A 25,250-nucleotide genomic window follows, 5' to 3' on the forward strand; every position below is an offset into this window, starting at 1 on the left:
CTGAACCCCGAAATATTCACATCATGTGTCATTATGTAACTACTTTTACGTGGCATCTGACGACAATCAGAATCTAACTTATTTAGGGGACTATCGAACCGTGTTATTGAGGTGTTCATGTCTCTCAATTCTGCATCACAGAAGCTGAAGCTCAGTCAGAAGGGACTGATGACTAAATGACTGTATAGACAATGAGCGGATGATGTGCCTCCTAATGATCCCACGGGAAGTAAACACACTGGACAAAATGGCAGACCTTCTGCGGACAGACATATGTCCCAGTACGTACTTCCTCAGGCGAACTCTCCGTGTGTGAGCCCACGTGGGAGGGAGAGGCAGACTGACTTTACCCAGACCTGTAAAATGCATTGAGGATATCACAGGAAAATACTTCGCATCAGGGAATGAAGTATTACTCCTACTTACGACAGTGGTGAGATCATTTTGGTAGTTTGCTGTTTGCTTCCTTTGGAAAGAAACAGCAGACATTGCAATACAACTGGAGAAATACAGATTTTACTCCCCAGTCTAGCAAGATGCAAACTGAGAAGGTACCCACTTTCCCTAATATCTCCTCATCTGTTAACCAAATATAATATCCATTAATTTACAATCAATTGTTTCAAGAGGTTAAGTTAATACACCATGGATAACATGCCTGGATTCTATCCAATGGAAGGTGCTACACAGGTATAAAATATTATTTGTTTCATCAGTATTGCAAGGCAAGTGGCTTGTTTTTCTAGGATCTTGTTTCAGTTTACCTAACAATCTTTCAACAGTGTATGAAACAGTAGTCTAACAAATCTGTAGTGTAGCTTACTGGAAAAACTCCCTCTTGGTACAGGAAAAATCAGAGAACCCAGCAGGACCTGAAATACTGCTGTAGAAGGAGTAAGACAAAACTTTATTAATAAACGTGTACTGGCTTTAATCTTTCACGCTGAAGCCCAGGGTACAGCCAAGCCCAGTAGATGAAAGACTTCTGATTACACTAAAGCCTTCATCATATGAAGTAAATCAACACGGCAAGAACCAGACTCTAGGCTCACGGTCATCTGCCCAGCAAAGGCTCTGCCAGTTCACCATCACCTGGAGTCTTTTATGAGTTGCCTTCAGGTGGTTGCCACTTCAGGAACATCCCTTTTTTGACTGTTGTCACTGACACTACGTGCTCCATAGTTAGTCTAATCATTCCAGAGATGTGAGAGAAAAAAGAGGACCAAGTTTCAAATTTGAAGTAGGGTCATTCAGATTTTTCTAGCTGTCATATTTGGCCTTTGGAGTAGAGGCTAAGGGTATTTTTCTGCAACGGCTGGGTGGGACTTTTAAGGATCGGCTCCTCCCGGAGGTCAAGATGCCAGACACAGCCCTCGGATTGTATCAGGTAGAGGTCAATATCCACATACAGTAAAGATGACTTACATAAAACAATTGGACTGATGCTCTTCTATTTCTTTATAAATTACAGAAAAAGTTGGAAATATCTGTAATACAAAATAATTTTCTTGTATGCTAAGATTTTAGTATTGTCTAGCTTGACTGAAGAAGTTAATGAAACTACTGCGTCAACAGATAATACAACTGCAAACTGAACAACTTGGAGGAATTTTTGGTCCTCCAGCTATGCAAGACATTTTTTATTTATGGTTGCTTGTTAAGCTTAATTCCAATAATTAATTACCCTTTTGCAGAAAATATATTTTATTAATTATTATCTAATACCACCCTGCAGCAAAGATGACACTCTTAGAAATGCTTTAAATGTAACCTCAACAGGAAGAAGTATACTTGGCAGCACCAGTGTCTTCTGGTGAAAAACACAGAAAAAAATTAGTCCATATAAGAATCTAATTTTTAGCTCTCCTTTATATCTATCTGAAAGTAACAGGAAGGGAATGGAGTGACTTACTACACAACATGAAGACAGTATCTGATATTTTACTATTATTGAAACCTTTCACTGGTCAAGGAGACCAGCAGAACAGAAACAATAGTTATTTCACGGTAGTAAAAGTTTTACAATAGTGGAACTGCACTCAATTGGCAAACCCCTTTAAATGAAAGCAGCGAAGGCATCTGATGCCTTGGGATAACCATTTCCCCAGCAGTGCCAGTGAGGAGTCACTCTCTTCTTTCCTAAAGTGAAGCTGCATTCACTGAGACATCTGATAAGTCTTTTTTTTTTTTTTTTTTTAAGCATGGGTAAAATCCCCTTTGACTACGTGATGCCTACTCCACTGGCACTGCCTTCTCGGAGGAGCTCCCAGGGACTGCAGTGAGAACTAAATCAGGCCTCTAAAGGTTAACCTGCTGGGAGGTACAAGATGCCAGGAGGGAAGGATCAGCTGGCTGGTTTGTGGCTGATGATATGAGGTTTGTAACCTGATCGCCTGTTGCACAGCTTTCATGCCTGGAGTTTCTGTGGGATCATAAGGAGCTGGTCGGCTCAGTCCCCGTTTGTATCCCTGTTTGTGCAATGCCGGAGCACCTGTTGCCTTCCTGTGCGCGTGCCTTTAAATTGAGTCTGAATTCGAAGTGCAACACATGTTTCTGAGTAACTCGCAGTGTGGATGGTCCTATTCTGAGCTGCCCTACCTGGATTATTCGGGAATATCCAGGAACCTGTGTTCCTGAATGACACGTCAATCATCAGCAAGTCCAAGGGCTGGGAAGCCCTAGGAAGCTTTCACTGTACTCCGTTTATTTTTCCATTCCCTCCCACATTGTAACGCAACACTAGGCAACAACGTAGACTGCAGTAAAATGGTTCCTACAAACACTTTACCACTCTGAGTTAGGCTTTTTTTTTTTCCTGTTTTTAAAATATCCCTAACTACAACTTGAATTGTTTCAAGCAGCATCTTCCCAGAGCTGCTCATCAGAAAGGACCGCTCAGAGTACCCATTTGATTTCATGTACATCGGTGGCTTTCAGAAGAAATGGTCTCCTTCATTATCCCATCTGGACAGGAATGTCAATTTTATATGTGGTCAGAAAATGGAAGTAGAAATGCAAAAGCTGTAGTACAAAACCTCTTTGTGCTGTCAGCGGCACTTGAAATGTGCCGCAGTGCCAGGCTTGATGTTCTGAAAGAACATTTTTTATCTGCTGACCCTTTTTGGCCCAGGTGGATGGTTCTTAGGTCTTTTCCTGATGTCGTAAATAGGAGTGATCATGTGCAGCCTATGGAAATCTGCAGCAACTATCAGGTACTCATTAGTCACTGACACAAAGCTTTGCACATCAGAATATATCTACAGGTGCCACAGGGAGAAGGCAAAAAAGAAAAATGTGTTGTACTCTGAGGTAAACAGCTTGATTCCCTGTTAGTGTGCAGGAAACCGAATTAATAATTTATGAAGCACTTTGCCACGATGAGATTTGTTTAGTCCGCTTAGGATTTTTTTTTCGCTGTTAACACAGAGCTAAACAACCGAGACTGTGTCTACATGCTCTTCTGCAGATACCAGCTTGCTCCGTGCCCTGCGCCTGCCAGCTATAAGCCACATCACCGGCAGCACGGCCGCACTGTTTGCACAGCACGGAGGGTAGGGCTAATATTCCCACAGTTACTCATCCCAGCACCGCACCCCCCTTTTTCCACTGGCTGTCGCAGCCACTTCTGACTCGTTAGCGAAGCTGTCTGCCTAACAGGAATGCAGTGTTCACACATGGAGCAGTGCTGGGAGCTCAGGGAGTAGGGGTGGTGACTACCTGGGGCAGGGTAGGGGTCATCACATCTGCATTCAGCTCCATGGCAGCATAAACAAAAACGCGGTTCCTCTGCCTAGCGAACAGCCCTGCAGGAAGATCCTTTTTTTTTTTTTTTCCATCTTTAACACACCCTATTGCTTATTAAGATTTGAGAAAGGTAGAAGTTGTTAAGACCACCAACACACTTTCAGGAAAAAGCAGACACTGCTACAGAAAAAAAAACAAAAAAAAGAAAAAGAACATAGAAAAGAAACCCAAATCCCCATTATAAAAAATAAATCCAAACCAAATTAAATCTTCAAAGCCTCCTTCCTGGACACAAATCCCTATTTTTCTTTTGAAGGTCAGCATTAGGTGATGCAAGACCAACACTGAACTTTCAGCCCATTAGCCTCTGTGGAGCCAGCCGGAAGACAGGGTGATGTGGTCTGTCTGCATACCTCCTCCAGGCACTGGAGAAGAGGTGCGACGCCAAACCCATCCTGGGGTGGAAAGAGTTAAGAGGTCCTCCTCATCTCTAAAGGCATGTGTTGCTGCCATGGGAGTGTCATGGGACAAACTCGTGGGCTCGGCTGCAGGAATCACCCCTGGCAGAGACAGGGCTGGCAAAAGGAGAAGGCATTTGCAGAGCCTTTTGAAATGTTGCCTCCCTTGGCTACAACCCATAGGAAAGGGCTCGCCTTGCCAGTATTTTAAGGGTTTCTGAGCCACTTCAGACAGCTGCTGTGCTGCCTGCCCTGCGCTGAGCCACACGTGCATGTGAAACAAGTGACTCGGCTCGCCCCGAAAGGCAGAGGCCTGTGCAGAGGTCTGCCCCACCGGGACTGCCGCCTTCCTCTGACTTGAAGCATTTGTCTCTTCTATCAGCCAACCAACCATGGCAGCGGGGCTAGTTTAAGGGATCACTCCACATTTTTGTTGGTGTAAAGCTGGTATCTATTTTCCCTATGTAAAAAAGAGTTACTGTACTGGTTTAGGTGACTGTGACTGGTGTCCTCGTGAACAGAGCGGGGGTTACTCTGGCACAGCTACAGTGGGGAAGTGTTAATCCCCCCATCTGCATTTGTTAAACCTTTTAAGTAAAGACCAGTCTGATGAAGGAGCAAGGCTGTGAGGTCTGGTTTTTGCTATAGCACTCGCTGGAGACCCAAGAAACAGCAATTGTGAATGTTAGTGGGCTTTAAGCCCACAAATCTTTGAGACTTGTGCATAGTCCTTCAGGTCTCTAATTGAAAAGCTGAGGAGGCACCAGCTCCTATGCTCTCCATCTGGATGAGGAAAATTTAGACCCAAATTCCTCTGGTTCAAGCCCAGATTCACAACTGAGCAAGAAAGTTGCCCTAGAACTCCCCCGCAACAGGGATCTCACGTAAGTCATCCTACTGGTGTGTGCGGGACTAATTAAAAGAGGGAAGTAAAGAAGTTCCATAAACGCGTTGCAGGACTGAGTCCCCAGATGAAAACATCTGCTAAAACATGTGGAGCTCGGGAAGAGAAGGCTACATTAGCACTGCAGGACATGCACGTGGATCCTTTCGAAAGAATGCTGCAAATTCAGAATGTTTACTTTGCAATTTATATTTTTTTTTTCCTGTGGTACATTACAGCGCCCTGGTACTCAATCTTGCAGTCGGCTTTCTTAGCTAACAGCTAGGTAGGCAGACAGAGCTGCCTGAAATCCGGGGGTCAGACACCTGGCAGTCCTTCCTGCCTCAGGCATCATGCAGGTACACTGCCCTGAGGCAGGGCGGGCAGCAGGCAGCTCGGATCTGCGTTCCTGAGCCGGGAGCAGGACTAAATACATGAAACTACACCCGAACCCAACAGAGTGGGGATTCCCCACCCGGTCTGTGCCACTGACTTCTGGCTGAAGTTCCTCTCACGCCTGTGTGGCTTCTCCTGGAGTCATTCGTATTTTCTTAGGGAAATCCTGACCCCCATGGCTGAATATGGTGTGCGCAAGAGATGCTGAAGGCACCGAACCACTGTTTTCTGGGCTCTCCAGAATGCCAGACTGGCCACCAGCTTGTTAAACGGGTGCGGAAGTGTCATAAGGGAGCTGAAGCATCCTCAATGTTAAAAACCAGCTGACTGAACCTGTAGCTTAATTTAGGAGTTTGTCAGATGTATGGTAATGGCCTGGTAAGGCTTGGTTAAAGGCGACGCTTGTAGGCTTCTGTACATTTTCAATCTCTGTGTACAATAAAATATTAAACATCAGCTCTTGCTGGAAGATTTCTTGCAGGAAGATCTACTCTGGGACTCCAGTAGCATTGAACATTGAGCAGCTGACAGAAAAAGAGGACTTTGGACCAATGTCTCTGCTGGCATAACTCCATTACAGCTAGAGGGTGAAATCCCAGCCCTGCTGAGATGCATGGGATTTTTGCCAGACTTGCGACTGCTGAGAACTCTTTTAACAACTCAACCCTGATTTTGCTTTGGACTGAAACCTCCCCATGAGTCTTAGCCTACAAACACTTACATCTTGCACACAGAAGAAAAAAATTCTGCAGCAAGCAAATGAGCTTGGAAACGGATTTAACTTCACCAGTGGAACCCCTGCTGTAGACATTCATTGAAGGCTAAATTTGGCTTGTGTGGCACTGTGACACTGCCTGAGTGGCGCACAGACATTTCAACTCCCTCAGTGATGGAAGGGCTCCTGCTTTGCCAGTGGTCACAGTTTATTTGACATGTTCTCTGTTGCTCCTGTGAACTGCACGAGCAAAGTTTTGGTGCTGTCTCTCAGTGTGACCCACTCATGCTGTCAGTGCTTGGGAACGCTAGATACTGACAATGCATCTCTCTCTTCTTTCTATTGTATATTGCTGTTCTGGCTTCCGCATTTCTTTTTAGGCCTACCTGATCTTCAACGGTATTCGTGAGTCTTCTGGAAGCTCTTGTGGCTGAAGACACACCTCATCAAAGGCTTCTGTGCTCCTCCTGTTTGTGGAAGACTGACTACGCCCCCAGTGAGAAGGTCAGAAAGCTGGTGCTTCCAACACCCACAGCTGTGCCTTGATAGCCTTATGGTTCTGAGGTTAAAAAAGAAGCAGGAAAGAAGATGCTAGAAAAACAAAATAAATTAATAATAATTCTGGTTTTCTTTATACATTATAAAGAAGCAGGGGAGAAAAAACTGTTTTGCTTTGCAGGTCACCTTCACGGCAAATAGGAATCATTCAATCAGTGCTGGATAATACCAAGGGCACTCTCAGGGGATGGCAATTGGAATGACAATTAAAAAAATATGAGAAAGATTTTAAGTGTCTTTTTGTGAAACAAACGGAGCAAAATTGTTCATCAGTGGTGGAACAGACACTGTAAACACTGTCTTAAAATGAATCTGGAAGGAACATGTATCTCCCCAATAATTACAGAGAAGATGACCAGCTCTGTCTTCCCAGCACAGTCCCAGTCCCTTACGGATACAGAGGGAGTTTGTGATCTTCCCTTCCTACTCCATGCATCACGCTTTCTGGAGCTGTGTCTCTTTTTGCATTTGAGAAGACAGATAGGAAATATTTCACAGAATCACAGAATCGATGAAGTTGGCTGGGACCTCTTGTGATCATCTAGTCCAACCTCCGTCAAGCAGGGTGAGCTACAGCAGGTTGCCAAAGACGGGTGTCCAGTTGGGTTTTGAGTATCTCCATGGATGGAGACTCCACAACCTCTCTGGGCAACCTACTCCAGTTTTTGAGCACCCTCACAGTAAAAAAAGTTTTCTTGTGTTCAGATGGAATCTGATGTGTTTCAATTTGTGCCTGTTATCCTGTCAGTGAGCGCTACTGAAAAGAGTCTGCCTTCCTCCTGCCACCTGTGCTTGATCTCCTACTTGTTGGGAGGGACCTTCCTCGAGCTTGGAGGAGATGATCTTTGAAAGCCAGCCAGCTCCTCTGGACCCCTATGCTCTCCAGGACCATATCACAAGCAGATCTCTGAAGGGGCCAAAGTCTGCTCTTCAAAATCAGAGTCGTGGTCCTGCCTTTTGCCCTGCTCTCCCCTCTTAGGATCCTGAACTCCGCCATCTTACAGTCACTGCACCCAATGCTGACCCCGCCTTCACGTCTCCAACCAGTTCTTCCTTGTTTATGAATATGAGGTCCAGGAGAGCACCCTTCCTTGTTAGCTCCTCGATCACCTGTGCCAGAGAGTTGTCGTCAGTGTGCTCTTGAACTCTCATAGATTGCTCAGGCCCTGCTGTATTGTCATTTCTAGTTTAAACCTCTTCCTACCAGCTTTAACCTTAGTATAAAATAAATCCACCTCCTTCTGTGTTCACTGTTGGTCCCTGCACTCCCTGCTGCAAGCCTGGTGGCTCCGTGCTGGCTGATGAGCACCAGGCGGCCTAGGCACGATGTGTTAGAGAAGTGGGTACACTCACTGATGGAAAGGTAGCCTGACTGCCTATTTGCAAGTATATTGACTACCACAGCAAGGTGGCTTCGTAGCCCAGATCTGGCGTCCTTTGCACCTCTCCCAGCTGCCTTCCTGGACAGATGTTCACTTGAAACTATCTTACCAGTGACACATGACTAGAAGCGTGTGAAGTGTTTTTTAGTGTTTTCTGCTTTTGAGCTAAGGACCCTTATGACTTCCTCTCTGCCTGAGACTTGCCATAAGGTGAGTATTCTTTTCAACTGTTTTTTCTTCCAAAATGAAAAACTGTCCTCAAATCTCCAATGAGATTTGCTGTATGATCCACCTTCTCTTTTTTTCTCTCCTCCTCCTAAGTCAGAACGCAAGAGCTGGGACTGGTGGTGGAGGTTCTCCATAGGGTTGGTCTCCATGAGCCATAGCAGCATATGGCCTTCAGCTGTCCTGTCCCAGATGTTTTAGTACCGAGAGTCATGTTTTGTTTTGGTAAGGCCCAATGAGTGATCCAGGACAGGGTCCTACTGTGCTTGGGGCTGAAAACATAGGATACAAAATGATTCTTTCCCAAGGGCTCTAAATCGATGGCGCAGACAAAAGGTGGAGAGAAAAGCAGAAAAACCCCATCCGTATGGAAAAATTTTACCAGTTCTACAGATAAAAGTATTTTTGCCCAAGCTTTGCCAGGGACACTGTCATTCCTGGAGTTTGGCTTGAACTCTTTCCCAAGTGACTAAATTAAAGCCATTCATCTACTGACATGCAGTTGATCACTCTAAAGGTTTTAGCGTCACCACATTATATTTATACAGCCAGTCAGGAGAGAGGCCACCAAGTGAGTCTGTCATTCCCCCAAACTGCACTGACTGAAGGATTTGGGACACAAGTGGATTAAGCTGTTGGGGGTTTTAAGCAAATTCTCCTGTGGCTCATGTTGCCTTCCTCTCAGATTCTTGCAAGCAGCACGTTTTATTCCCAGCACCGACTTGCACCCAGCAGGGCCGCTCCACTGCCTACAGATAAGCATTGCACAACATTTGTTGGACCAGAGCTCCAGTGTGGCAGAACGCGTGGCCAAGCATTTCACAACTGCTGTCATCTATGGATTTCTGCTTACCGTGATATAAGGGGAAAGCCCAGCTAGCTACATCTGGCTCTGAAAAGGAGAAGCAAAGTGCACATACACTGCTCTGCTACCTTTCCTAAGGGGGAGAGCTGAATTACAAAACCACCTGCACGTCTCTGGGCTGTTGGGTGGCAGGGAGCCATTTCCTCAGAACCCTCCAGCCCAGGATGTCACAAGGCGGAGGGGGCTCGGCCCACCACCTTGATGGCTTTCCCCTTGGGGAAGTTGCCCTCCCCCGCCACGTTTGACCCAGCCTGTATGCAAGGTCAGAGTAACACGTCTCCACAGGTGGCTCCTGGCAGAGTTCAGGGTGCTTTGATGGCCTCTTCAGTGCTCAAGAGAATTTAGGCTCTCATTTTTGGCACAGAAAGGTCCAAAGCACGGTACTGCACAGACTCTCGCTACAGCCACTGAGCATTTGGTTCCAGGATCACCATGATGTGGTGCAGCCCCGCAAAGTCACGGAGTGCCAGGCAGCACCACTGCCCTCCTGCTCCTCCCTTCAGCCCCTGCATCCGCCATTTCTCCTTGGGGGAGACCAAAATCAGACTTCTCCTGTGTAACATCACAGTCTCCCCTAGCCGATGTCCCAATGGATGCATACTCCTCCTAAACGTGTATTTTCAATGAGGGACACCGGAGTTGCTTGGGAATCGCCCTCCAGGAAAACTCTATAACGAGCCCCCTCTCGTTGTCACAACCGTGCCTTAAAATGGCGCAGGAAGGAAGCGAATCGCTTCCTAACTCCCCTCTGCCCCACCGGCCGCGCTCGGGGCGCTGCAAGGCTGTTCCGGGGACAGAGGTGTGTCTGCGAGCGAGCCGAGCCGAGCCGAGCCGGGGCACTCAGCCCGGCGGCCCCAGCTCGGCACGGCACGGCCCCGCCCGGCGCGGCGGCGGCGGCGGCGGCGGCGGCGGCGGCGGCGGCGGCGGCGGCGCCTGTCCCGGCCGCGCCCCAAGAAGCAGAAGATGGCCGCTGCGCGGCCCAATCAGTGCGCGGCGCCGGCTCGCGCCCGCCTGTTGCCCAGTCCCGGCGTTCCGCGTGCCCCGGACGGTTCCATTCGGCACCGCCCCCCGCCCGGCGCCTGGGGTGGGCCCGCCCGGTTGGTATAAAAGGGAGCGCAGCGCACATGTGCTCCTCAGTGCCGGCGGGAGCGGGAGGGAGGGCGAGTGGTGTGTTGGTGGTGTCGGTCGGGAGAGGGACCGGTGGGGGTCGGGCGTGCCGCACAGTCACCGCGCAGCCCCTCGGTGCTCGTGTCCCCGTCCCCTGTGAGGGCTGCCGGTGCCCCTCTGCCCGGCCCTGCGCTGCCGCCGCCGCTCCCCCGCGGGATGCGGGCTCGGCCCGCCCCGCCAGCCCTGCCCCTCGCCCCGGCCGCAGCATGAGCGCGGCGAGCGACACGTACCACCTCATAAAAGACATAAAACCCGGACTGAAAAACTTAAATGTCATCTTTATTGTGCTGGAGATCGGTAAGTGCGCCCGGCACGCCCCACCCCCGGGCCGCCCACGCGTGTGCGGCGTGGGGGGGATGGCGGGGCCGTGCCCCCCCCCCCGGCCCCCCTGAGCCGCGCTTCTCCCCGCAGGGCGAGTCACCAAGACGAAGGACGGGCACGAGGTGAGGTCCTGCAAGGTGGCGGACAAGACGGGCAGCATCACCATCTCCGTCTGGGACGAGATCGGCGGCCTCATCCAGCCGGGGGACATCATCCGCCTGACCAAAGGGTGCGTATGGGGCCGGGCCCGCGCCCCCCCCCACCGCCGCCGCCGGCGGCGGCGAGCGCGGCCCCCGCCTCGCCCGCTCCCCGGCCCGGCCAAGCGCTGCCTGCGCTCCGGGGCAGCGCCGGGTCGGGGGAGCCCTTTGTCGGGCTCGGCCGCCCTCCCAGAGGCACGGATGACACAGCTCGCCCCCTTTGGACTGGCTCCCTGTTATCGAGGCAGCACCCTGAGGTCACTTGCCAAATTAAAACCTTCTTCTCCACCCCTGAACATGCCTAGCACGAGCGTACAGTCTAGTAGATGGCTAGGAAGGGCTTGTATTTTTAATGAGGAGGTGGTGTAAGAGACTTGCTTTGGCTTTAAAAAAAACTCCATAGGAAAATACTGCTTTTGGGGGGGCTGGGGGGAAGCGAATGCAACAGTCGGTCCTGGCCTGTAAATCGAGCAGAGAAGTCAAAAGCATGTTCTTATTTTTACAGCCAATTCTTTACTCTAGCAGCCAGCTCCTTAATAAAAGGAGGAAATGATTAATGTCTCTCATGCAGAAAAGTTGCTTTTCATTGCAGTGGATTTAACAGAAATGACAGGCAGAGGAGGAGAGCCTTTTCAGTTTCACTGTAAAAATTCATGCTAGGGCACGTTAGTTTGGTTAGGTGCAATTAGTTTATCTCAGAGCTGCTTTAATTTAAAAAAAACAACCTGAACTTATATTTATTAGCTGTGAGAAAGAATACTAGATTCAATTTGAAAATCTTTTTCTGTGTCAATTAAATTGTCAGTAGCAAAGTAATAGTCACTTTTGTTTGAGTTCTTCATGCCAGTTAGGTTACACTTAGAAATCCATTACACTGATCCTTTGGCCTGCAGCACTCCAGGAGATGGTGGAAGCACAGGGTGTGTAAGGTCCTTTTAATTTGTTTTTATAAAAAAGTATGTGAAAGGTTACTCAGTGGAACTGCTAACTTGAGCTGCTCTTAAGTTGTTCATTTGAGTATAATTCTCTGTTTGGAGAGAAATGGGATGACCCCTGACACCAAACCTACAGCTGCTTCCTCCTATGCAAATGTCCTTTTACACGAAATAGGCTGACTCCTCAGCAGAGGCGGCTCTGGGGAAGCCTGCTTGCATGGAGAGCACGTGGAGTCCTGGGGCGCTGAGATGGGTGGAACTAAACCAGAGCTCTGGGCCAGCACAAAGCCCTGTGCGTAGATGACATTGAAAGAAATTAATAGCGATACTGTTCAGCACTGTTACTGCACTTTGCTCTGTGACTGGCTTACTGTAGCTGCTCTGGTGTTTCAGTGCAACAAATGGGAGGGTCATTGCATCCCTTCATGTCAAAAAGTGAGTTTGGCTTGTATGAATTAAATTTATGAACTGACATCACTATTCCTGGTAGATAGCTAAGTCATGCCTTCATTTACATGAATTGCATGCTCACTTATGACTGCATAGTCAGTGAAATGGCAAAAGCTAAATACATTCTGGTTTGGCTCTCGTTTTAAGAAAAATGCCCTCACGCTGGCATACAAGGTTCCCCAAACACAGTTTTATACTTAAATAGGATTAATTTGAGCGTGTGATGTTGCCATTGCAAGGCAGGTAAATTTCAGCTCTATAGGCTAATCTGACTTTCCACTGCAGTATGCTCACTGTTATAAGCAGGAAAGCTTAGTTAGGCTCCACATGTAAACATCTTTCCCCCCCCGCTGAATTTCAAGCTGTAGATGCCTTCCTTTGCAAAAGCAGACACTTGCTGATTTTTGTCATTGGCTGATTAAGTCATTTACAGGAAGCTGCTCCAGTTAATATTTCTAAATTTGAAGTTAGTTCTGGAGTGCATTATGGCTAGCTCTTTCTGAGACAAAAACAAATGCTTGCATACATGGAATAACTTTGTGCTGGAGGTTATCAGTCCCACGATTTGCTGGGTCTCGTCCTAGTAAATGTATGTTTGACTTACATTTATTATTTCGTAGCTCTTTTCCTTTGCACTCTGCCACAAGACCATCCAACTAGCTGGTTACTAAAGGTTAAGCATAGAGGCAGTCTTTAAAGTGAAAGGTAGCATTATGAAGTGAAGAGCATTAATCCTGCTTCTGGATGGAAAACTCCCAAGACAGGCACCGTAGCTGTAGATAACTATGCTTTACTGCTCATGCTGAAGTACAGAGAAGGTTATCGTTGCATTGGCATTATCGTCCTGTTCTGTTGACCTGGCTCCTCCCTGCTGCCTCTGTTCGAGGCCCTATGTGCAGCGGGATGGCTCCCAGTCTCAGCAGATAAGGCAAAGGGCAAGAGGAAGGTTTGTTATCTATGTTCCAGAGATAGTCCCGGAGCGTAAGAAAGTGGTGACTTGTCCAGATTATCAGTGACTCCTGAGAGTGCGATTGCTGGGGCTCCCTATTCCTTTGCTAGAAGACACCTACATTTCTGTTAACTCCCTTGTGCTGCACCTGGGTTTCTGGTCTGCATTTTCACTATTTTCTTCACATGCATGATGCCCCTCACTGAAAGGAACAATTATACAGAAAGGTTTGCATAACTCAAATTCCAGTGCTTGGAGTCAAGTGCCACTATAAAGACTAGAGTGCACTCATGCTGTCTTGTAAGTGAATGTTTCTGCAATCAAAAAGTGATTTCATTGCATTTCTATACGTCACTTGGAACATGATGGTCAAACTTGTGCCTTTAAAAAAAAAATCTGGTAAGGACCTATACTAAAAAGTAAGCACTTCCTATTATACATATTCAGTAGCAGTATTTATACTCTCCAGTGAACAAAGGTAATTCTTCCTGGCTCCTGCTGAAAGCAGAAATGAGAGTTCAGATACTGCTTTTGGCAAGATGCCTTTCATCTGCAGGAACAGTCAAAGGGCTGCTCCAGCCAAGGAAAGAGCATCCAGTCTCAAAATAATTGGCTGCTTTCCTGGAATTGCCAAAGGAGTCAGCTGAGCTTCCAGTACCTTTTGCTAGAAGTAAAACATGGGGATCTATACAATTTTAGTGTGGCAAAGTTGGGGTCCCTGGGAATTTTTTTAGTCCATTCATGTTGATATGTAATACTGACTCTTGGAAGATAGCATGCTTCTACTTTTTTCCAACAGCGGTATTTCTTAGTCGCTAAGAGACACTGCTTTGCTTCTCCTTTCTTTGGGCAGGTACGCATCTCTCTGGAAAGGATGCCTGACGCTTTACACAGGGCGAGGAGGCGAGCTGCATAAAATTGGGGAGTAAGTATTGCGTGTTTATACTTGCGGTGTTCCGTCCTGCTCTCAGCAGAGCGACATGGTAAATATAAGACGTGGCAGCTGTTAGTAAATGGAAGCTAGGGCAGCAAAAGCCTGTTGTTTGGTCATGGATAGGTACAGTACAGACAACTGTGGCGTGACTTTTTACATGCTGTTGTGGTAACGAGCTCCGACCCTCTCTGGATTCTAGGTATACTGAAGAAAATCGTCCTCCGTCATGGCACAGGTCTGGGTTTTACCTAGAGGGGAGGAATTGTATAAATGACAAGGGACATAATCTGCATTGCTTACCTAGGCCTCAGCTTGAATAGCCACTTTATTTTGGTGGAAGCCTTGTGTGTGTATCATGCTTTACAGACAAGCAGTGCAAAGAAGGAAGACGGAGGTTACTCCAGTGAATCATATCTAAACAGAAGCAAGCCTCATTAAACCTTCTTTAAACTGCCCACAAACTGAGGCGGCGGCAGCTCCTGACTAAGAACAAACATGAGTAACATACTTGACTAGCAACAGGAAAAATAGCAGCATTTTCTAACCAGAAGAGTACTTCCGCTGTTGCACAAAGTGCCGTGGGAGGCCTTGTAGTCATCAGGGAAGTGGGGCTGTGGGGTGGCCACCTCTCCTCTCTGATGGTTCAAAAATGCCCAGTGCTCAGCTGGATTTTGTGAGGGATGACCTGCAGATTTTCTTGGTGCAAAGCCATCGCCTCAGAAGTGTCATCCAGTTGGCTGACTCTCCGGCAGGCTGGAGTGAGGTGAGTCCTCATCTGGGTTGTGCCTCCCAGCAGGAGGTGGGAGCTCCACTTCTGCTTAACCAGTCCAAGCTGCGTAATGATCCAAATCTTTCTTCCCCTCTGCCATAATTTCTATGTGGTGAGTTGGTGAGTCTATTTCTCCATAGTCCCCTTGAGTGGAAAAGGATGCTTTGAATTTCACTCCCTGTTTTGGACTCCTCTGTGCTATTATGTTAATGGGGCACACCATAGCATGGGAGCGTGTGGGAGTGTTTAAGATTTCCCTAGAGATCTAATGCAGTCCCAGTCTGGGAGCAGGCTGGGTGACTCTGTCTCAGGTGACCTTGTGAGTGGGCACTGGACAAGATTGTGCAGCTGGAAGAGAGGTGAAGGCAGCCCTTTCATCACCTTTTGTTTTCTTAAGGCCGTTTCACCTCCTAGAGTAAATGTGTACTTGCCCCTGCTTGACTGAAACACCCTCACCAGGAAGATGTGACAGCTTCACCACAAAAAGAGCCTTTTAATACCTATGGATACTCTCTGAACAGTGGGATCTGGATTAGTCACTTCTAGGTGATGGGATATGTCAAGAACATACGCTCTTTGAGTTGTGGAGTTGAGAACTTGATTAAAAAATGGCTTTAAACTTCCTCATAATCCTAATTTCTCCCCAGGTTCTGCATGGTATACTCAGAAGTGCCAAACTTCAGTGAGCCCAACTCAGAACACGTCGGGCAGAACAAACTGGTATGTTAAACTTGTCTGAGGCTTCTGGCATAAAGTGCTCTTTGTTCTGAATACTTCACACTAGGCTGTGGTCAGATGTGACTCTTCTGGAAAAATGGACTTGAAGTGATATGTAGATAAAAATGAGCCAATAATTAGAGTAGCAGATAAATTCCATCTGGAGCCACTATAAGAACACAGGAAAAAAAAACCCAGCCCTTTTCTGTAAAAATGTGAAATTTCTCTCTCTGATCCATGTCTTGTTTTGTGTTTTTTTTTTTTTTACATTTTTCTGAAGGCACAGGGTGAACAGAATAATAGTTCTGCATCGAGTAATATGAGTTCTTGTACTTTTGGGCCACTGGGTAAGTTTTTTTCATTTTGTGAAAGGATGAGAAACAGTTAATGAAAATAAATTTATCTTGCTAGGGGTTCTTCACTCTTGGGCAAAAGTGTACTATGCTCTAAGAAGTCTTTTAGACTGGGGCCTGAACCTGCAAGCACATAAGCATGAATATGAACATTTCCTGAATAATGGTTTCAGGATCTCTTCCCTAGAAAAGGAAGAGATCAGAATATTCAAGGTGCCTGTATCATGTAAAAGGACTTGACTAATCCTAAGTTGTTTTGATGCTTTCAAAGAGTTTTTGTAGCACTTGAAATTCTGTTTTTTTAAACCACCTGAGACCTTGGCTTTAAAAATTGCTTAGTTTAATCTTGCCAGTCACCTTGGCTTTTCTGCCAGGTTAGCTCCCCAAAACAGAAGTGGTAGTAATCTGAATTCCAAGATTTGACCTGGCTGGATCACTTTGTGATGTATATAAACATTGAATCTTAAATAAGAAAATGCTTCAAAGACTTGAGCGGGTGTAAGCTGAGAGGGAACCTTAGTTGTGGACTGCCTACATGATTCTCGGACTCAGCACCTGGTATTGTACAGCCAAGCTCTGCTGGTGGATAACAGCAAACTGATCCATAACTTGCTGTTAAGCTCTGTGTCACTTCAATTCAGTGACTGTCTGCTTCCTCTTTAGCAACATGATTTTCATTTCTCTTATTTTACTTCTCTTACGAACCCTTTCTGTTCCTTTGAAAGTAAATGATTCTGAGCGAGGAAGGGCAGTGCTTTCAGGCCAGTCTTTTCCTCAGTGCCAGGGTAAGGCAAGTAGGCTTTCAGCCCAATTAGTGTATAGGTACTTCCTTGGTGTCCCTGCCTTGGGTGGTGGACAGCTGTTTTCACTGAGCTTGTGCATATCTTCTGAAACTTCTTTCTCTTCCTGCTTCTTGTGTGGTCTTCAAATGCAATTATTTCCTTTTGTCTCTTCCTTCTCTCCCCATGCTTTCTGTCATCATTCTGCCTTTTCAGCTCCATCCCGCTTCCTGCCAGCAAAACATGAGCAGTGACGTTTATGAGGCTCAAGTTCATGAGAACTTGGTGCTAGCTGAGTTGCTTCTGTGGCTGGACTTCACAAGGCAGCTTTCTATTTCTGTGTGCCTGGTAGTGGGGAATGACGCAAGACGCTTTGTGTAGCCTGCTTTTCTTTTGCTGGTTTCTCCTTGACTTCTGCTGCCCTGCTGTCTCTCTGGAACATCTTGGTGTGTGACCTACAAGCCAGTGCACGTTTCTGAAAGCATCAGTCTAGTTTCATGAGACTCTAGTCTCTCTCCTGGGCAAAGAATCAGCATGCAACTCTGTGACCCTTGCTTTAGTTGGCGGGGGGGGTGGGGGGTAGGGATGGAGGGGAGGTAGTTTGGGAGGGGGAAAAAGGTGAGGTGTGGTTTGGGGTCTTGCAGTGCCAGAGGGTCTCTTCCTTCTGGTGTTTGGGATTTGCTGGCTCCTGCAAGCTTCATGCGTTCCCTGTTGCTAAACTCACGTAAGGGAGCAGTGATCTCAGTCCGTGGAACTCGTGATAACCTTTTTTCTGTCTTTTCAGGAAATGGTTTACAAACTGGACCCGAATCAAGTGGATTTCCATTTACGTATAATCACGGCCACACTTATGCAGGTTGTGGGAGAGGCAATGGACGAGGACCTGTAAATCCAGCACCAGCTAATAGCGTTCAGCCTCTTCTCCCTCCTGTCAGTAATGGGAGGGACCCACGCAGAGCCTTTAAAAGATGACTATGCCAAATGTGGTTGTACAGCTTGCTTAAACTCTACACTCTACTTGAACACTTATTGCACTTTTATTTATAGTTAACTGTGAACCAGTTTGTCCTTTATTGTTGTTTTTTTTTTACCTTTTGGTCTATGGAGCAAACTTGATGTGATCTATTTCTTGGTTTGCTTAGGGAAGCACAGTGAGTCTTTCCCATAAATTAAGGGGGTAAGGGGAGAAGGTGGATATAAGAAAGTAAGGGTAACGGTTTGAAGAGTCTCAGTTAAAACTCGGTACCCTTTGCTAAATGGAAGAAAATTTCAGTTACATGTATGTATTTTTCTGTTCCTGTTGGTCAGCCATATAGCCTTAAAAGGTCTATTACGTCCTGTGTGCACATACGTTGACTTCCATTAGGGTTAATGGGAGTTCTTCGTATTGGAAGAGAAATGAGGGGGAAGAGCAAAGATGCTCTAGTGAGCTAGGTGTCCTTGGAATGAAGATAGCTTGTAAAAGCAATAAGTATAAGGAAATGGTGGTGCCAGCACCTAGTGGTGTCTCCTGAATCAGAGAATGGATAACTCGGATGAAAGTTGAAGACATGGTGAGTGTCTTGAAGCTTGACTCCTGATTCCAAAAAGGTGTACACTACTTAAAAACTCTCCATGAACACCATTATCACTGTCACGGAAAGTGACACTGATTTTTTTTTTTTTTTTTGCTTTGGATAGAAGGTTGGATATTCATTCTTGCTTTGCATGAAACAGCAGGAGAGGAGGATCTCAATTCAGACAGTATTGGGGAATACGCTGTTTGTAGCCACTCCTTGTGTAAAAGCCGAAGGTAACTGCAGGAGTCTGAATTTCCAAGAGAGAACTGTTCTCAAATGCTGCATTACCCATCTCTTCAGTGAGGCTGCCTACTTCTTCCTTCATTCACTTTTCCAAATGAATTACATATTAGATGAAGCTGTATGTGTGGATTGCAGAGGTACTGGCCAAGCTCACAGCTGCACTTCTGATGCTGTTAAGCTGCTAAGCTTTCCTTCCTCTGTTTTATGTGAAATACAAATTATCCCTTAAAGAACTTAACCCCACCACCACCATCTCCCAGGGGAAAATAGCTGTGGTTTTATTTCCAAGTTCACAAATGCCTTGACTCTAGATAGTTCAGTGCCATATTTCAGATCAGGTTCAAAAACGACTTGGAAGCTGAGGTGTCATACTGGATTCATCTGTTTAACTCTTCTTATAGCTGACCTCTCAAATAAAAAAATTGCACTAACCATTTCAAAAACAAATCTAACTTACTTTCTGTCAAGCCATAAAGACTTCATGACAAAAGGCTATTTCTGAATTGTGAGTTGTCTCTGTGGTCGTTCATGTCAATTGAATCTACTATTATGTCACTAATGTTTACAAGTTATTTACATTTGATACTTCTGCTTTTGGTACTCTATCATGATGATTTCTTGAAAATTGCTTCTAATTGGTAAAAGTTTCCTGCTTAGTCTGAAATACTGAACTTTCTTTTAAATGCAAGCAGCAGCAGCAATCTTCTTAAGGGAGGTTTAAGGAGACCTGTGTGCCCAGACACCTGAGGGCTGGTTGCCTTTGTTCGGGTAAAGTGCTATCCTGATACCTGCTTCCAGGTGGAACTAGCAAAACTTGTCTTGGACGCAAGAGGGTGGCACGCCTCGTGAGTTCACCCTCGGGTGCTGTTACGGAAGAACAGTGCTAACTGGTGGACCAGAAAGCACGCAATGCCTTCTGGGGAAATGGTGTAAGGAGGTGATGTGTAACTCAGGGAGTTTAAATTGCTTACTTATTTAAGTATATGTATAGTCTAGATGCATGGACAACCTTTTGTGCAGTGTTGCATTAAGACATTTGATATGCTTGTGAGAAGGAAGCCAAGAGGACTTCTAAACCTGTGCGGTATATATGACGTGTTCCAGAGGTAAATGAGATGTAAGTATGGTGCAAGAGCCATGCTGTCCAGTAGTAGCTGTAAAGGTAGCAAGTGATGGTGTGGTGGGGACTTCATACTCATTGGGGTACCTCCACCATGGATCCCAAATCCTGGTGGTCTTGACTTCTCTACAGCATAAAGAAGGTTGAAATACGGGGGAACCCAGTGTTAATGTGTGCTGAGGTGCCTGATGTTTGTAGCTCTATGCATTTGAGCTTTTATTAAGCTAATAAACAGAATACTTGTTCACAAATGCCAAATAAAAAGTGAGATGATTACTGCTGATAAATGGGATAAGATTAAAAGCTTGCTGTCGAGTGGATGATTTGCAGTTGGGAGGAAAAAAAGCAAGAGGCTGGTCTTCGTGTTCTCAAGGTTAGTAGCATTCCTGCTTTCCTGTTTCTTATGTGAAACTATTTCAGTTTATTAATAAATTTTTACTTCTTTGCAGGGGAAATCTGTGCCCTGAAAAGTCACATGGACTTAAATATAATCATAGTAATTTTTCAAGGTCTTCTGATGTTCCAGTGAACCTAAGACAATGTTGTTTCCCTCAGAGGTATCACTGCCAAGATAGTGAGTTTTCAGCTTGCAGAGGAATCTGGGAGGCTGCCTTACATCTCTTTGGATCATACCACCTCGGTGTATGGAGAGACAGAGAGAGATACACGTTTCTCTATGTAAAAAAGCAATTGTGAATTCCTCTGACACTATACGGCATTTCCTAGGTGCCCAGTGCTTAGGTCATTAGGGAGTCTCTACAGGTGTCTTCCCAAGATACTAAAGGTAAGGCTGTGTTTAGGATAGTCTCAATAATACAGATTGCCAGAGGAAAAACTCTAGAAGGTGTTCACGTGTCCAGACAAACTGCACAGTGCTGAAGTGCAGCTGAGCAGTCCCAGTACACTTGAGTCCCAAGATGCTCAGCTCTCGTCACCCCACAACAGCTCATGTCCTCTTGCCCACCCTGACAAAAGGACTGATAGCAGATTGCAGCAATGTGGCAGTGGAGAGAGTTTTGCTGTATGTCTGCTGCAGTCCTCCATCTGTTCCTTCTGTCCATCCTCAGCATGGCTCTTTCACCTTGTTCCCAAAAGTGGAAAAGCAGTCCTGTTCTGTGAAACGCTGTCCTAACCTTTGGATGCGTGGTAGAGTCACGCAGTCCGTGTCCACAGTCAAAGTGGGAAGGTGCTGTACAAACAAATATAAAGGCTGGACCAAGGCATGTGATATAATCTGCTTTCAGAACTTTAATTAGCTTTGGCCTTAACTTGAAACTGGCAGGTTGCAGTCCTGTGCACCCCAATACTGCTGCTCTTCAGCATCACACAAATTCCAGTGAGGGCATGTGCAACTAGCACTGCTGCTGCAAAGCTGCTGCAGGTGGTACGAAATGTCTTTTCTACACCCTTAGCAGCATTGCAGGGATATGGGCCATGTTCTCTTAATGTGTGCGTTTCTCTGGATGCAGGGAAGTGTTTTGTAGACAAATACTCTTCCCTGTAGCCCGTTGGGGCCTTATGTCTTTCATAGGTGTTAATGCTTGTGTTTTGCTAATGACCTGGCTGTGCTATGGTCATCCTCTGCAGCTCGTGTCCACACACCCCAAACAAAGGGTCCCTTCCTCTTCTATAAGGCAGTTTTCATCAGCAGCTCCCTAAGTGCTTTGTTAGGATTAGGAATTAGTAAAAACAATGGGCTTCTGAGTGTTTCTGGGGAAGTTTCCTGGGCTGCTTCATGGCCCATGTGTTCTCAGCTGCCAGGTTGTTCCCCTGCTTCTCTGAAATGTCCATAGATTTGCCCTTTCAGGCATACTGTTTATTCTTAACCCTTGAGCCAAGCAATGATTTGCGCTGCCGAGCGTCGTCCCTGGCAGTGCTTTTGCAGGGGATCCAGGGAGGTGCACTGCTTTCTCCCTGCAGCTCTTGCTAGCAGCTAGCTCTTGAGCTACGGTTAGTTGATTTTGGGAGTTTCCCCTTAGTCCAGCACCAGTGCACGTTACTGAGGAGGTTGTGGGGCTGTCACTCCCTGTCCTGGCTCTGACGAGGCTCCTAATGATTGCAGTAGATGGAGCTAATGGTTGCTGTGTCTGAGCCAGACGCTCCTCCTGCCCTGCAATGCTGCGGGGTGAGCCTGGCCCTCGCTGCCAGGGAGCGTGGGGACCCCAGGGGACCCCTGGCCAGCCTGGGCTGGGCGCCCTGCTTGGGGTGGCCTGGAGCATCCCTCAAGGGTGGGTTCTCCAGCCACCCCAGCCCCTCCGCACTGCCGGTGGAGCGAGGGGCACAGCGGTGCGGCCTGAGGCTGATCCGGGGCTGTGTGTGGGTGCTGGAGGTGCCGGTCCCTGTGAGGCCCCTGCTCTGGGCTGCTGTATTCGTTTGGCCATTTGCAGGTGCTTGTGGCCCCTACTGGAGCAGGAGATCCAGGTGCTGTGCTTGGGGAGCTCAGAGGGGCTCTGCCTGCCTCAGTGGCTTGGGTGGTACTTCAGCCATGGCTGGTAATGCTCCATGTCCCCAGTGCCGGCTCTGTTTCGAGGCGGGGAGATGGTTGCTTAGGACCATGGAAACACCCAAACCTTACAGGGCTGTGTGCCTGCCTGATTTAACAGCCTCTTTGCTGGGATGCTTTTGTTTGCTTTCGCAGAATTAGGGAGATTGGAGCTGGCTGAAGGGGGGAACCACTCATGGGGACATGGCTTCAATTAAAACAACAAAAAAAAGCTGTCGTGTTCCCACTGGAAGACACATACCAAACCAGGGGCAATTGCCTGAAAATTGAGATTGAAGTTTTCAGCAAAGCCCTTCAGGAATTCATTCAGAGACGCACTTTCTGACTTCAGCCTTAATCATGCTACTAATTCCTTTATTCTTGATTCCAGATAATTTGAAATTGTTATGGCTTTTATATGGATTATGCTTTTTAATTTATTCTGTGATGGACATCTGTGTGTGTGTATAATATATATAAACATACACAGCATCTTGTAATTGGGATGGAAAAAATTAATCCTAAACAAGCTGTTGACTAAACTACAGAGGATGGAGTTCAAAGGGATTAGGAAAAAAGTTTGGAAGCGACTAAGGGGAACACTTAAGGACTTCATTTAGCTTTTTCATTTCTCTAAATTGCTTATGTTTTTTCTCAGGAAGAAAGCAATGCAGTTATAAGAGCTTCATCTAAAACTGCCCTCCCACACCCCCAGCTGATAAAGACTGTCTGGATTTGTACATTTCCTAGGAAGCAAGATCAGGGAAGGAGTAAAACATCAGGATTTAGCTCAGAAAAGAAAATGTACCTTCAGAGCTAAATGCTTCTGTACTATACAAGTTTAAATGGGATGGTATCTGCTCTGCAGAATGGAGAACCCGAAGCAGTGCAGTCACTGCAGGGCTGACTAGCTGCTACGTGTTAGATAAATTGGCACAGAAAAGACAAAATCTGCTTACTACATCATGAACTGAGACTCCACAGGAGTGTAGTTGTAGGTTGCAGTGTATCAGCAGAGCCCTCTACCAAGTTTTCTTCAAGTTCATGGCCAGAGGGTGAAACAGTCTTGCAAAGTACTGGACAGCTGTTTGGGGAATTTGGAACCACACTTGCCCAGCTCTGCCGTATGACCGGTGGGGATGGCCGGGAGATCCCACCCACTTCAAGCATGATTTGGGTTGGGTCCTGTGCAGGCAGTAGGTTCTCATCTGTAAAACCAGGATAAGGTGGTAGGGCACATCTATGAGGTGCTAAATTCATGATTTATGAAGATGCTGAATGCTGTGGAAAAGCTGAAAATTTGTAAATTTTCCTTTCTAAATCAAGAGACGTTTAAGAATATGTATTTCTAAGCTCGGATTCTTTATAGATAGGCATTTGGGTTTGCTCTTTTTCCAGAGGTGCCAAGTGCTGCAGTCCTGTGCCCAAAATTGCAAGCAACCCGCCACTCGCGGAGAGCTCGCTGGTGTGACCGGGAGAGGCTGCCGCTTCCCTGGGGCCTGCCTGCCGGTGCTGCTTTGAGGAGTGCTTTTGTGCTGCGATTGCACAGCTCGGGCTCTCGCAGTGCCAGTTCCTGGTGCGCGGTCCATGAGTCCTTGCATGGCCCCGCAGCAGGTAGGGCAAGGCCTTCTCTTCCACCTCAGTGCCAGTTACTGGTGCCGCTGAGCGTGTGGGTGGAAAGCTGTGGCTCCAGACATGGTACTGCTGGCTGACTGCTGGGCACAGCGATCCAGCGGCATAGAAACTGCTTGTGCAGGACCTGTCAGTAAAGCTTACTTTTTTTTGCTAAAGAAAACAAAATAACATATATCCTACTGTATGGGACGTGCAGCCATTAGCAACTGGTCTGTTAGAGCTGGTACTTCTGCTTCGGTGGAGTCCTGCTGCTGCATTCCTGCCAGGGCAAGGGCGGGGGGATACCCCAAAATCAAGACAGCTGGAGGATGCCAGGGAAAGGTCTGTAGCAGAAGGGCTGGTAGGGTACTGGAGGTCTCTGGCTAGTGGCTTCTGGTACCTGTGTCATGGGTAAATTTTTAAAACGGTTGGACAAATACCTGTCAGGACTGGATGGGGGGGGGGGGAGAGTTAATTCTGGTGTGGGACAAGCATGAAGATGCATTAAATGATCTCCTGTAGCCATTTCCACCATTATTTTCTATGATTTATGCATTAGCTTAATTTTTGTAATTTCCTCCTTCCTAGGTTGATTAATACTAAATTTAATTTTCTGTAATCAGCTTGAGCATGTAACTTGGAGAGATGAGGTTTAGGCTGATTGCGGTAAAAGTCTACCTATCCTGTCTAGCTTGAATAAAGCAAAACTATTTTTATCTCTAAATTATGCAATATTTTCATGGAGCTCTGCAGCCTACTTATATTTAACCTTTGAATGGAGTGCTCTATTTTTTCAGATCACCTAATGCAAACTTTGCAAATGGGTTTTTTAATTATGAGAAATCCACCTGCATGCCATCAACCAAATTATTAGCGAGGCAGAGAAGGATAACCAATAGTGCTGTCAGACTTCAGCTGAATATGAAAAATGTTTAAATGCCAAGAACAGAAATTGCCAAGAAATAACTTTAAACACCAGGTGCTGGAGGAACAAATTAATACGACTTATTTTATTTTTAGAAATAGTGAGTCGAGGCCTGATGCAGATAGACATTTCTATGTGCAACAGCAGCGCTTGGCTATGCAATAGGACTGACAAAATCAACACAACTGTCTCTTAAAAGAAAAAGAAAAGATCTAATTTAGTTTAAAAGAGCCCTAGGTAGGGAGAGAAAGAGAACTTGATCTACTCTCTACTATTTGTAAGACTCTGGTGAGCTGTTCTTGTGCTGTTGCTTATCAGAGCTGTCTGCAATGTGGTTTGGGATGACCTTGAAGCAAGAAATCCCTGTGAAAAAACCACTCTTGAAAGCCTTTCCCTGGTACGCGCAATCTAGTTTCATTTTGGCTGTGCTTTACTGCCGGCGTGGCCCATTCCTAGGGACAGTGAATCTAAATGTTCTTGCTGCGCTTATTTTCCCCAGTAGTGCAGGGA

General features: G+C 46.5%; 1 protein-coding gene across 2 annotated transcripts; it reads left to right on the forward strand.

The window, feature by feature from the left end:
• Positions 1-10,374: 10,374 nt before the first annotated feature.
• Positions 10,375-23,542, forward strand: NABP1 (nucleic acid binding protein 1). Of its 2 annotated transcripts, none has more exons than XM_087733435.1 (6): positions 10,375-10,690; positions 10,805-10,943; positions 14,099-14,170; positions 15,596-15,668; positions 15,946-16,012; positions 17,582-23,542. In XM_087733435.1, exons 1-6 carry the CDS (start codon positions 10,600-10,602, stop codon positions 17,767-17,769), a joined length of 630 nt encoding a protein of 209 aa, XP_087589561.1. In that variant the 5' UTR covers positions 10,375-10,599; the 3' UTR covers positions 17,770-23,542. The 2 variants fall into 2 exon arrangements, with proteins under 2 accessions (XP_087589561.1, XP_087589562.1); XM_087733436.1 differs by having other exon boundaries at positions 15,952-16,012; positions 17,582-19,154.
• Positions 23,543-25,250: the final 1,708 nt, after the last annotated feature.

Source organism: Nipponia nippon, unplaced genomic scaffold, assembly GCF_047370975.1.
Source record: "Nipponia nippon isolate SJK-2023a ecotype South Korea unplaced genomic scaffold, ASM4737097v1 scaffold_5, whole genome shotgun sequence".
NCBI lineage: Eukaryota > Metazoa > Chordata > Aves > Pelecaniformes > Threskiornithidae > Nipponia > Nipponia nippon.